This window comes from Pararge aegeria, chromosome 17 (assembly GCF_905163445.1).
Source record: "Pararge aegeria chromosome 17, ilParAegt1.1, whole genome shotgun sequence".
Classification (NCBI taxonomy): Eukaryota; Metazoa; Arthropoda; class Insecta; order Lepidoptera; family Nymphalidae; genus Pararge; species Pararge aegeria.
The window spans coordinates 15,182,560-15,196,851 of record NC_053196.1 but is presented as its reverse complement, the minus strand read 5'-3'; the positions used below and the strand labels follow the sequence as shown (position 1 = coordinate 15,196,851).

Sequence of the window (14,292 nt, the reverse complement as noted above, 5' to 3'; positions counted from 1 at the left end):
ATTTTGTGTGTACATAGTATGGATTTCCTTTCCACATTACTAAACTAATGGCCAATATTCCAAGGGTGCCTATAAGAATTAAATATTGGTTATCAGCAGGCGTTACTTTGCGGAAATCCATGATATATTATGAAAATTAATCTTAATTTGCTATTCTCCGCGAATTCAATATTGGTTAGAAGCGGATATCCGCAAAGTTACGACTTTGCGGAAATCCGTGATATATTATGAAAATTAATCTTAATTTGCTATTCTCCGCGAATTCAATATTGGTTAGAAGCGGATTTCCGCAAAGTTACGACTTTGCGGAAATCCGTGATATATTATGAAAATTAATCTTAATTTGCTATACTCCGCGAAAAGTAAGAGAATCTGTATGGTATAATTTATAATTTCTTCAATCCTTATACTACACACCAAACAGATTCTCGGCAATGTACCCTCTACGCACTCTACTACTCAAGAGACATCTCTTTGACATCTCTTGATATTACAATGAATAATTATTTCACTTAACAATTATTCATTGTAAAGTCAACATGTCCTAAAGATGGGTCATCTCTGGATTTGGAGCGAAACGTGAGTAGAAGAATTTAAAAAATAGAACAATACAAGTTGTTTTTTTTGTAACGGGTTAAAGTTACTCAGGATATACACGACTTCCTAGGGGAGATATGGAGTTATGTGGGATTCCTCTTCATAAGAACTCTCCGGGTAGCCACGGTCACCGCCATGCATTGGGGGGTCAAAACCTTGGCGAGAGTGCGGTGAATACGCAAGTGAATCCCGTGCTCTCACTTATAGGTCTATCTAGGGACAGTTTTTAGTGGGTGCAAGTCCCACATAATAAAAGAGTATAAATAAATAACTACTCCGTATCCCCCAACGGAGTGGTATGTGTCAGACATTTTCTCTGTATAAAAAAAAAGCCACGGTCAGCATATAACTGGAAGGCTCCAGGAACGCACGGATTCACTATAAAAGTACCTACGAACTTTTTATTATAATAGTCTCAAATGGCCGCCGCTTCCGCCTTAAACCAATTAACCGCAACTCGAGGAAGTGGTGCTAACAGAACCATAAACAGCGGTCAAATGAAAAGCCAATTATTTCCGGGAACAAAGAGTGTCATTAATTCTTGCTGTTTTTATTTGAGCGTTAGCGCTCGCAATTAGCAGTGCACAGAGAACACTCGTTTTAAATAGTCTTACACCTTTTAATTATCATTAAAAAGGCGTTGATACCTTATTAAAATGATGTAGTAAACTCAACACTTTTTCTTTTATCGTAATTTATATAACGTCGTTATATTTGTGCTTAATCCATGCACATCGTGCACGTCCAAATGTTAAAAAAATACCTTCTAGAGCAATGCTTTTATTCCGTAAATGTTTTTTTTTTATTCTGAGCATCCCCAATAAAATCGGTTTCCCTATTATATGAGGTGTTGGACGGCCGATTGGCGCAGTGGGCAGCGACTCTACTTTATGAGTTCAAGGCCGTGGGTTCGATTCCCACAGCTGAAAAATGTTTGTGTATGTTATTCTTAAAAATATTCATCGGTCACCTTAGTACCCATAACACAAGCTACGCTTACTTTGGGGCTAGATGGCGATGTGTATTGTCGTATTATATGTATTATTATTATTGTTACTTATGTTTTGAAATTCATAAAATTAATTAATTTAAAAAAAATGGCTGCGCCCTAACTGCGTGTACATATGTTACATTATGTATTGTGCTGAATTCATTGAAATTTAAAAAGAACTACTACACATCAACACTAGTGTTATAAATACGAAAGGGTCTGTTTATTTCCTACGTATGTTATAATGTTCAAAAACATGTAATCTTAATTGAATTTGACTCATACAGCCTGTAACAGGACGTAGGATCCTTTTTATCGCGGATATAATATTGTATAACAACTCAACATATTTTTGTCGACCTCCATGACGCAGTTAGAGGACTCGGGTTCGATTCCCGGCAGGGAAGATCTGGGAATTTATTCGTGACGTAAGACGTGCCGCTAAGCGATGAAACCGATTAGGGGTCCGGGTTAAATATAACTGCTATACTACCAGGTAACTGTCAAGGGCTAATTTGTAGTTATATAAAATAAAACAAATCTCACCTGTTGAAAAGGGTTAATGCTGTCAAAAATGGTATGGTAATGGTTACCGCCTGAAAAAGGTTAGGCAGTTATATTTAAACATCTCTTTGTCGCTAGCCACGGCCGAATCCTGCTCCCGACTAAGTAGTGTATATTATTGCCATGAAATTTTTTTTTGTTTTGCTACGGAACGCTAAAAGGGCTAATGTCTCCGATGTACACATCGGACGTGATACTTACTTCGGTTTTGGAGAAAAGTCGTAACGCGGATATAAACGGACGTTTTACGAGCGGAACTGTCCTATGATGCCGGTTTTAGACTTTATGGCGAGCCATAAACAATCTTACATTTTAAGGGGTATTAGGAAAAAGTTAGACACCTCTTCTATGATATAACAGGTTTTTACTACCTCTTTCGTCTAGTGGTTAGCCTGAGCTTCGGAACATATACGGATGTGTGTGTGTGTGTGTGTGTCCGTGTGTGTGTGTGTGTATGAGTGTGTGTGTGCGTATGCACGTATGTCAAGGACCATAACCTTTTTGCTATTGCCCTATTAATCCGGTGACCCTATTCGACCTCAAATGAAAAGCTTATGATATGGTTGTCACGGCGTAATTTTCACATCTTTGTACACTTGTATCTCTAGAAGTATCGATCTCAGTTAATAGTTTTGAAACATAAGTTTTGTAGATACTTTAATACCCAATCGGATAAGTGCCCCTTTTCCAAGTACCCTTATATAAATTATCCACGGTTGAGGTCCACCGTAAGATCTCTTATAACATGATAAACCCTTATATTATTCAAGTAAGCAGAGTAAGTTATATTAAGTAAATAGAATAAATTAGAAATATAAGCAGAGTAAGTTATATTAAGTAAATAGAATAAGTTAGAAATATGTAAGCGACACTCATTCGATACATGGGCTACGGTATCAAGTAGCGATACCCGCATGTTGTGAAGTGAATCAATGTTTTTCAAAAATAAAAATTTTAGTATATTAAGAATATTATAAGAAAACTAGTACCAAAAAAAATATTAAAAAAAAACTATGAACCCTTTTATGAATATTAATAACCACCAAATACCCACAGGGGACGACCCCTCTATGCTTGAACGTTTGAAATCATGAAACTAAACGAATCATATTTTCTGTGTGTCAAGTGACAGCGCGGTATGGAAGACAATATTAAATTCACAAAAGGCGATACCCATTTAAAGTACGAGGTCTCGATATGGCTCAATTTTCATTTTGTAAAAGGAAAAAGGCAGGAAGGCTGGAGTCAGGCCGCCGGGTTCAGGTTTCATACGGAACACACTCAGCAAGTCTGGGGACAAGGACGCAAGGATATCTGTTAACTAGATAGTGCAAGCTGTAAACAAATTGTTTAGTTTAATGGATAGTAATATTAATCGTTTATTTCCGCCGGATCCAAAAGGACAACATGTAATGCAAAGCATTTTCGGTACTGAAAATAGTTTTTTTTTTATAGTTGTTAAAGCGGGTCGAATCGTATGGAATAATTTGATTTGAAATTCAAACCGAATATTTAGGAGAATCGGATAGTTCGAAACGTGGAACATTTCGTAAAATTGAGAGCTTAGAAATGTGATCAATCAATCAATACATTTTTTAATTTCCTTGAATATGATACATGCAATATGTTTACGTAGGTGTTCATTAATTTTTATAAGTGTCACATATCCTGCCAAGCTTGGCGTGCAAAAATTTGTCCTTAATTATCCTAACAATATTCAACAATAAATAACTATTCACATTAGTCACATTTAAATTAATTACAAGTAATAAAAATTAAGTACAAATGATAAACAGAGATCGATCGATAAAGTTATTCGGATATTTTCAAATCAATCATCAATGTCGATACCCCAGCTGCATCACACATCCAGGTCACGTCGTCAGGCCTTTTCGGCAATGGTACGCACGTCGGTGCGTACCAGTGCCGAAAAGGCCAAGAGGCGTAAATATGAAAACGTGGATAGCAGCTTCATTTTTGTGCCGAAAAAGCCAAGAGGCGTAAATATGAAAACGTGGATAGCAGCTTAATTTTTGTGCCGAAAAGGCCAAGAGGCGTAAATATGAAAACGTGGATAGCAGCTTCATTTTTGTGCCGAAAAGGCCAAGAGGCGTAAATATGAAAACGTGGATAGCAGCTTCATTTTTGTGCCTTTTGGAGTAGAGACTTTGGGATCGTGGGGTCCGGAGGCACGAGCTCTTTTCAAAGAATTATCGAAAAGGGTTATCGAGTCTACCGGTGATCCTAGAGCGAGTTAGTTACCTTGGCCAACGAATTAGGAACTGTGCCTCGTTGCGGTGGTTCCGAAGACGTTTTAGATTTTATTTAGTTTTACATAGTTTATTTGAGGTAATATTTATAAAACAAATATATTAGATATAAATAAGAACATCATCAATATAAAATTGTCTTTTATAATTTTTAAGACTACCAATAATCTTTAATTAAAAATAAGGTTCTAATTTTTTTTGTTTTTTTTTTTTTTTAATCTAAAATATAATTTTTATTAATACATAACTATAACCTAAAATAAACTATTTAAAAACTAAATAAAATCTAAAACGTCCTCGTCCTCGTCCTCCATTTTTAAGACTTAATTAAATAATTTACGGTACAAATAAATATTCAATAAAAAGAAACGAAGTGTCGTATATAAAAAAAAAATCGCGCGCCATTATTAATAATGTATGTACTACTAATAAAGTGCGCGATTTGTGTTGTTTATACAAAATAGTTTCGTCACCCGCTCTCTTGCAACATCTTAGAAGCAGGCGAGCTTTTGACAAACTACTGCCATGTTTATTGCAGCCAAGCAATATTCCTGTGGGGCATGGTGGCTGATGTGGGCTTAACACTGACACCTCAGGTTGCTGGACATAGGGCGACACTTTGTGGGACGTGATCCTTGCATGCCCTGCGAAGGTTTTCGTTTATTTTTATTATTATATAAAAAGAATATCTCATCTCATTTTATTTTTTCACATTTCTTTTGTCTTTTCGATTTTTTATCTGACGACAGTTCTAGCAATTCAGCGTCTACAATAAGACGCTCCCACGGCTGGAATATCAGGCATCCTGGAGATACCGGCGCGCAGAGATATCGTCGGAAATGAAATTCCATCGCGGTCAAACAATTTCCCTTATCCGAGCAGCTTTGCGAGAAGGAAATTAAATTTAGAACACTATTGTTTGCTCGCAGTTTGTATTTTTCATTTGATAAAATGATATTTCGTTATTTGTCAAACAAATCTTCATTTCGTTTTCACGAACAACATTGTTTTCATTATTAAATAGTAATAAATTAAAGGAAGTTTTTTTTCTTAACGACTATTAAAAAATGTATAGCAAAAAAAACGGGGAAACATTTTGATAAACTAATTTAACCACGAAAGGATATCGTTAACTAACATACATTACTAAATATTAAAGAAAGCTATTCATATGTCGAAGGATAATTGAACTTTTGGGTTCGATTCCCACAACTGGAAAATGTTTGTGTGATGAGCATGAATGTTTGTCAGTGGCTGAGTGTTTATATGTATATTCTAAGTATTTATGTATATTATTCATAAATAAATATTCATCAGTTGTCTTAGTACCCATAACACAAGCTACGCTTACATTGGGGCTAGATGGCGGTGTGTGTATTGTCGTAGTATATTTATTTATTTATTATTTATTACTTTGCTTTAAACCTAGGAGAAATAATTTTATTTGATAAAATTATTTAGATGTTTATCAAATTGGAATACAAATACGAACTTATATAATCTCATTTAATAGAAGTTACTCGAGTTCGATATTTATCAAATTAAAATACAAGTAGGTTGTACTTATTTGATTATTTTAATAATTTCATTTGATAAAATGTTTTTTCTTAATATCAAATACTACATTTAGTTTAATTATATAATGATCGTGACAAGCTAGAGAAAAAAAAACAAAAATTAAAAATGAATATTGCGAACATGGTCTCTCCTAGAATTTCTCCTGATATTTGAAGCGTCCGCCTAAGATATATTAATGACAATAAACAACAATGTGTTTATCTACAATCAGTCACCATCAATCATAGAAGCAGTTAAAACAATTACTCATTAAGAGCTACTACAGTAAATTAATTACTTGTTACTGGCATACGGGTGGTCTATCTCACTTAATGTCGACGGGCCAATTTAGAAAATAAAAAGCAATTCGCTTAATGGATCCAGGGATGAAATCCAATTATTTTTATAAAGAACAGTCACAGAGAGATATTAGTCGATTTTCATCACAAATTTTTAGACTTAAATTATTTTTAACTACACATTAGAATGAAAATTAAGCTAAATTTGCTATACTCCGCGAACAGCAGGAGAATCTGTATGGTGTAATTTATAATTTCTTCAATCCGTATACTGCACACCAAACAGATCCTCGGCAATGTACAATGAATAATTGTAAAGTCAACATCTCCTGAGGATGCTCCGGTTTCGGAGCGAAACGTGCGTAGAGGGTACATTGCCGAGGATCTGTTTGGTGTGGAGTATAAGGATTGAAGTATTTATAAATAACACCATACACAGTGGCGTGCATAGAGGGTATGCACAGGGTATGCAGATGATATGAAATAAAGAAAACCTCCTGTACAAGTTATAACAAACTTAAGGATAGGCATTGTAAGAGTTATTAAAAGCCTACCCTTAAGTATTTATAACTCGGTACATAGATTTTCTTCATTTTATATCATCTGCATACCCTGTGCATACCCTCTATGCACGCCACTGACCATACAGATTCTCCTGCTGTTCGCGGAGTATAGCAATTTTAGCTTAATTTTCATAATATATTAGGGATTTCCGCAAAGTAACGCCTGCTTCTGTCCAATACACATTAGAATTTTAAAAGAAGCGGTGATAGCCTAGTGTTGTTAAAGTGGTTAAATTCAAAGTCAAAAATATATTTTATTCAAGTAGGCCCATAGGTGGCACTTTTGATGCTGATAGGACTTGGGCCCCACTTTACTGCGGCTGAGTTCAAATTCTAGCACGCAACTTGCTTCAACGGTGCAGGACAACATCGCGAAGAAACCTGCATGCCTGTGAGTTCTTATAATGTTCTCAAATGCGTGGGCTGTCCACCAATCCGCACTGGGAGAGCGTGGTGGACTACAACCTGATACGTGATATGATGATAATTTTTTTTTCTAAGCTTATTTAGAAAATTCCCTAATGACCTGGAGCCGAAGCCTACCGACTAGGCTATATCTTATATATATATATTTCTTGTGTGCGTGTGTATGTCACTGAACTCCTCCTAGACGGCTTGACCGATTTGAATGAATTTTTTGGTATACGTTTGGGTGGCACCCTGGATTGTTTATATTCACAAATTAGCCCGTCAGATGGCGCTGGGGTCCGCTAGTATAATATAGATTTCCTTTGTCCACAGGAGGTTCGGAATGGTGGACAAGAGGTTCTGTGTTGAAGGTGGATCGAGATGTGGTAAAGGAGAAGGCCTGTTCATCTTCGCAGCTGAGGGGGGTAGGGAACTGACGGAGCTCCTGAACATCTACAGTCATGAAGCACATTCAAGGCTTAGTGTCGCCTCCAGGAGTGGATCAGGTAAATGGAACCAAAAAAAAATATGTATTTAAAAAATAAATAATACTTATACTAAGAGTATAAGCCGTACATTACACTATAGGCACTATTTTTTTTCGACAATTTAAGTACTAGGTCCCGGGTTCAATTCCCGACGAGGGCAATTTGGGAATTTATTATGTTTGGATTTTCTCTGGTCTGGTCTGGATGGAGGCTTTAGCCGTGGCTAGTAACCACCCTACCTACAAAGACGTGCCGCTAAGCGATTTAGTTTTCCGATGCGATGTCGCGTAGAAACCGATAAGGGGAATATGACTTCCATACTCCCTAACAGTTTAGCACACTACCATCTTCAACTGCTTCATCACTTTACACAAAGACTAACCTGTAGTGAAATGAAAAAATAAAAACGAAAATCATGAAACAAAAACCAAATTAGTATCTTTTATTGTTCAAATAAAATTTTAGAGTTTACTTGCGATGAAATCTCACTTTGCGATACCTCGAACTAAAATGTAGGCGTACAGAAGTATTACTAGATTACTAGTAACTTTGTGTCCATGTTCCTTGAAGCTAAGGTAAATATGTTTATTCTTCTCTGATAACTGGTAATCTTCTCTTCAATTCATCTCATCCCCTTAAGAATGGATTTAAAGAATAAAAAGTAGCATATGCAACTCCTTGTATAATCCCCTACAGACAAACAAATTTAAAACTAGTTATTTGGTCTTGCTATCGTTCAAATAATCGAGCGCTATAAACGGGGGAAGTTATTTCGAAACCACAGACAGACATGTCAATTTTATTTATGCGAATCATTAATATGAAAACGAGCGGCGGGCCCATGGGGGAGTCAACTTTAATGTACAATTCCATATAAAAGAAAATGCACACATAAAATAACTACCACTATTTTATTAACGCATATGATGGTTTAAAGCATAGCTACAATGCGGGATGATGGGCTTCAATGACTATTATCACATTTAGTTATAACCCAGACCGACGACTAAACGTGCTCTGCGAGGCACGGAGGTTTACTCGTCCAATTTCTTAAATCCGGATAGATACTCCGAATACATTAAAAAGGTACAGAACGTTATTGCGGCGCTTGCGTTTGAGACTGGGCCGATGGTCTTCGGACACGAAAAAATTTTATTAGCATCTCGTCCCAAAAATTGGTCTAGTCGTCTGTTGACCCAAGAGCTGGCGCTTATTTAGCCCAACGGCAATTCAAAGGGGCAATAGCGCCAGCATTTTGGGTACCATGCCCATAAGTGAACAGTTTACGGCGTAGTTAATATTAGCCGTCTTATATTTATTGTAAAAATTAATGTTATTTTGTAATTATTATTATGTGTTTTCTAATTGGAATTATATGAATGAATGAATAATGAATATACTTTTATTGCACACCACAAAAAGTACGTAGAACAAAAAGAAAAGTATAACAAAACGACGACAATTATATGTATGTATAAATATTAATTTTATTTTATTTATACTTCAATGGTCAGTATATACAACGTATAACGGAATTAACGAAATATTGTGGAAGGGTGCATAAGTATATTTCATAAGGAATGTAAAAATATTAAATCAAAACAAGCATATTGATTTTTGCATACAAACTAATTATAAATGTTTACTTATGACAACCCTGTTGAAGATAAAAGACCGACACGGGCATAGTACCTACGCTACGCGACGCGTATCTAATAAAGTCACAGGAGTCACTTGATTTTAATTTTGCATGTGTTGTTATGGTTGTATCTTATTTATTTCAGTAAAAACTATGACAATGGTTTAATCAAAAACTATAGGTTTCATAGATAAGTCTCAGAGACAGTAAATAATAAACCTCTTAAGCCTCTCAAGTATTATTGTGCATACCTGCATACCGGGTGGTGACGGCTGATCAGAATACAGTATTCACCACGCGTATAATAAGACAGTTGATGATGAATTAATGTTACCATCTTGTTACAGTTCTCGACAAGAGATTCTCTGACACCAGCTCCTGCATGGACGACTGTTTCCACCAGTCGATGAGGTCGGTCTCGCCATCCTGGGGCGCCCCGGCCAGTCAGACCATGCACTGCTTGTCCGACCTCGACTCCAGCCTCGACAGTAACGAGGACAAATTTAGAAGACCCACATCCTTGCCGAGGTGTTCAAGCTGCATTGGGAAAATTAGTAATCTAACTAGGTATGCTAACATTTTCTGCCGAATTATCACACAAATTAAAAGTATCAGAATAACTCGTCAGATTAACAAAGTAGTTTTGAATCTTATCACCCAACAACCGAAATGTGTTGTAAATGATAGAAATTTTGTGCGACGCAAATCTTTTAAATAAACGAAATTGACAGGTTTTTACAATGACAAATATTTACAGATTTTAAAGGTAATTTTTAACACGAAAAAGATACTGCTAGATATATAAATATTGGTTTAGTTTAGAGATTTAAATGCTTCAGAATCAGTAACACAAGTTAATACATGTATTATTCTATTTAGATTTTATGCATATTGTGGCGCTCAGTAAAAATGCATTCATGAATTATTCCCAGGTCGTCAACAATGCACACGCCCGGGTCACTCATGTCTCCAGTCTGGACGATGGAAAACATATTAGAGAAGCGCTCGGATTCAGATCGAGCGTCCATCTACTCCAGATCCAGTGGGAGTGCGTCCGAGTACTCAGTGCCTCGAAGCGCATGTCTTCTTGACAAGAGCTTCGACTCGAAACGTGCTAGCCCGGTAGCATGCTGCACGCCTACCGTGCCAGTTAAGACTGGCAACACTTGCCAGTGCTGGCAACAACCCAAACCCTGCTGCTGCAGGAAGAAAACGTTTAATGGACCTTATGAGAATTATGACGTGCCAAAGACACCGATGCCTTTAATACAGGTAAATGTTTTGCAGTAAATAAATGTGTCCAAATTTTCTGTCATAATTTTTTTTTAATTTAAATGGCTGTGTACAGTTGAGCGATAGAGAAAGTTTCGCTCACATTTTCTTTACGTGATCAAATCAGAAATGAAGAGAATCGTAGAAGAACTAGAGTTACCGACGTAGCTCAACGAGACGCGAAGCTGAAGTGGCGTGGGTGAAGCTTTGATGCACGTTGGGATCCCAAGGTGCTAGGGGACCCTGATGGTCTAGGCCTTGTAAGTGGAAGATCCAGGGTTCGATCCCCTGCGGGAATAATATAAGAATTTTCTCACCGTTACTTTACTACTAGGTGGTGTAGAAAGGCTGTCTCGTAGTGAACTAAAAAAGGGGGTTCAATACTTATACACTTATTCTTATTTATAGGAACATCCAGTAGATCAGCACCCAGACGCAGCAAGTTTATATGACACACCAAAGAAACTGAAATGTCTTTTGCAGCAATGTGACTGCTCAATGAACGAAACCAAAAATGACGATAACCAAACTCACGAGAACAACAACACATGTGATACTACTGTTAACAATGACACCGAACACTCCAACTACGTTAACGTTACCCCGACATCTATTAAACCCCAGATAGATTTAAGCAATTACGCTAATATAGACCGAGCCACTTTAGAAGAATTTGAAAGTTCATTACGTATTTTACGTAGTGCCGGTTTCAGTCAAGAAGAACTCGATGCTTTGGAAGATATACCGGAACACGATGACGATATATCCACAGCAACGACAAATACCGTCCACCCTTCAACTGAATGTTGTAACGATCATATGAACTATATGCATATGGAGGCGCTAGAAAGCAGTCTGTCTAGTAACAGCAAAAACTTTTCCGATAACATCAGTCGAATTAGTCACGTATCAGATCCTACGCAACATTCTGATACAGATAACACTATAAGCACGAGGCGCTCAAGTTCAGCGGACTTTACTAAGAGACATGATGATGATTACAGTTTGAATAATAGAGTTTGCTTTACGCCGACAGTCATAAGGAGAACATGCAAAAACGATTGCATTAATGAGGGTATACCAGTGAGGAATAATACTCCAGATGGATTTGAGAAGGAGAAAGTTTTCAAATCGCCAGAACCAAAGACAGATAACATTTTCGTTGCTAAGTTTAAAGATGTAGTAAAAATTCGTAGATCGTCGAGCGTTCCGAGTAAATCTGATAAAAATAGAGATTCCTCAAGTTCGAATGATTCTGGAGTATCGACGGGATCTCTCAAGCATCATAAGGGAGATTTCAATGAATTCGAAATGCCCATCACCAATGCCAAATCGTGTAAGAAGCATAAAAGCAAACTATTCAGGAATACTTTGACCCCAGTGCATGGGCCATTTATAAAGTCCAATTCGTCTGACCCTTTGAAAAACTTGTCATTCCAGTTCGAAGAAGTTGCTATTATGGCCAAATCAAATTCCTGTGACGTTGACACGTTGACAAGAAGGAAGAAAAGAATTGGTAAGTGGACAAAGCATATTTTTTTAGTTTTGCTTAAAATCAAGATGCCGTTTTAATAGAGCTCAATATCGAAGAATTATTCTAAGTCTGGACATCAGTCATCATCTATGAGCTTACAAACTGGTTATCCATTCCGATTTATCACGTCATTCATTTTTATAACTGCGTCGTCATTTACCACCGTTATACATGTGAGTCCTCTCACCGATTTTATCTTTCGTTCGGTCGAACTTTGCTGTCATTTTCTAGGGCAAAAATGCGCGCCACGAAATAATTATGTCTACCATTTTCACGTCCTATATATATGAGACAGGAAGACACAGGGCGCATCTGGAACCCTCGCTTTTTTCGTACAAAAACGTCCTGTAAGGTGTATATAAATAAAGAGAGTTGTAACGTTGTTTTCACGGGGTCACAGTTTAAAAATATCATTTATTCCAGGTGAAACCGATACAACGGCGCGTCACAGCCAGATGACGAACAAGAGCACGTCCTCCGGGGCTTCGGACACTTCGGACTACATGGAGTCACTGTCAGTGTCATCTTTTAGCTCCTGCGATGTTTCCGCTGACAGGCACGTCACCAGGCCCCGGTCTGGGAAAGAGTATGCCAGCATAGACAGGACAGCGTTGGTGTGCGATATTGGACCAGCTTGAAAACCATATTCTTGCCTTACATTGGTAGATTTGTAAAAAAAAACTTCGGAAATCTTTTCTACTTTTGTCAATAAAGTACTTAAAAACAGACAGTTGACGTAAACTGGAAAACTTTTATCGGTATAGTTCGTTTGCTCAAATTGTTATGAAAGGCGTCGGCTACTTCAAAAACGCGGCACGTTGGTACTACACACCCCTAGAGGATGATTACTTAGTATTTTTACTTACCGTTGTAGTAATCAATGTAAAAACATTAAAATAAATTGGATTCTTAAATAAATTTCATATAGCTCCAAAGTATCATATGGGTGTAATGCAAATTTTATTTGAGCAGACGAACGTTTTGTTAAATATGGAGCAGTTACATTTATGTACGACTTACATTTTGAATAGTATAGTAATTTTTACTTTATAATAATAATATCTATCTTTTTCAGTACGATTATCATTAGAAACTGTACACAAATGTCAAAATGCAAGAAAAATATACAATCATATTATGCCCATTAAAGGCCACATTATTTTTGAAGTCTGGATTCAAAAATCCATTTTACAGTCTTATTCAAACTTTCTATTGTTATTCAAAAGCCTCTTACTTTAAGTTCACACAACTAAATAAATGTTTCGTCTAAAACAAGAATCAATCGCACGCAAAAATACAGTTGTTCCTATGTACATAGTTAATTGTAGAAAAGAATTTATTATGGTGTTAGATGTAGTTCAGACGAATTTAGATAAAATATACGTTAGCGTGCCAAAAATATTTGCGTGCTTTCAAAACATGGGCCCTTTTTTTTGGCTTTAATATGAAATGCACTTTTTAACTCCCAAACATCAACCTTCATACTAAATCAATCAATTTTGTTGTCATAGATTACCTATAGGTTTTGTTTACAAGTACCAGCTTTTAAAAATAGAAATAGAGTATTTCTTTGACCTATAAAAAGGAGTTCCTACATATTCCTACATATTTAATCTATTTTATGTGCTTTTTGTAGCACATGCAGACGTCAGTGAGCACATAACAATTTTCATTTGATTAAAAAAAAAAATAAGGACTACAAACGTCCAAAATTATGGAGGGTAGAGGTAAGGAGGATCATCTGTGTATATGAAAAAGTGTCGTCAAAATGTATTAAATTAGGATGGCGCCACATTTGCATCAAGGTAACTCTTAAAAGAAGCGCCAAATATAAATATTGTTAGAGTAGGCTTGAAAAATAAACAAGGAAGTAAGGTTATATTTACCACAATATTTTGTACAACGTAAGTTGTTGAAATTCTCAATAATTAACTACTTTAGTCGATAATGACATTAAATTTTTTAACTCGGCATACTTCAATTCATCTACGATTGCTACATTCATACCCTGGGTATAGGGTGGATATACCCTGTGCATCCACCAGCGCCATTGTGGAGGATTTTTGAACTGTTATTTAGCGCATACAACTGGACACTTTTTCAACTTTGC

General features: G+C 36.5%; 1 protein-coding gene across 1 annotated transcript in view; it reads left to right on the top strand.

Annotated features, from left to right (window-relative positions):
• The window catches only part of LOC120630843, a 224,764-nt gene extending 210,844 nt beyond the window's left edge, over positions 1-13,920 (top strand). Inside the window, exons 6-10 of the mRNA XM_039900141.1 lie at positions 7,583-7,755; positions 9,724-9,943; positions 10,309-10,648; positions 11,057-12,164; positions 12,606-13,920. Of these exons, the coding sequence (XP_039756075.1) occupies positions 7,583-7,755; positions 9,724-9,943; positions 10,309-10,648; positions 11,057-12,164; positions 12,606-12,820 (2,056 nt within the window). The 3' untranslated portion in view covers positions 12,821-13,920. The remainder of the gene's footprint in view (positions 1-7,582; positions 7,756-9,723; positions 9,944-10,308; positions 10,649-11,056; positions 12,165-12,605) is intronic.
• Positions 13,921-14,292: the final 372 nt, after the last annotated feature.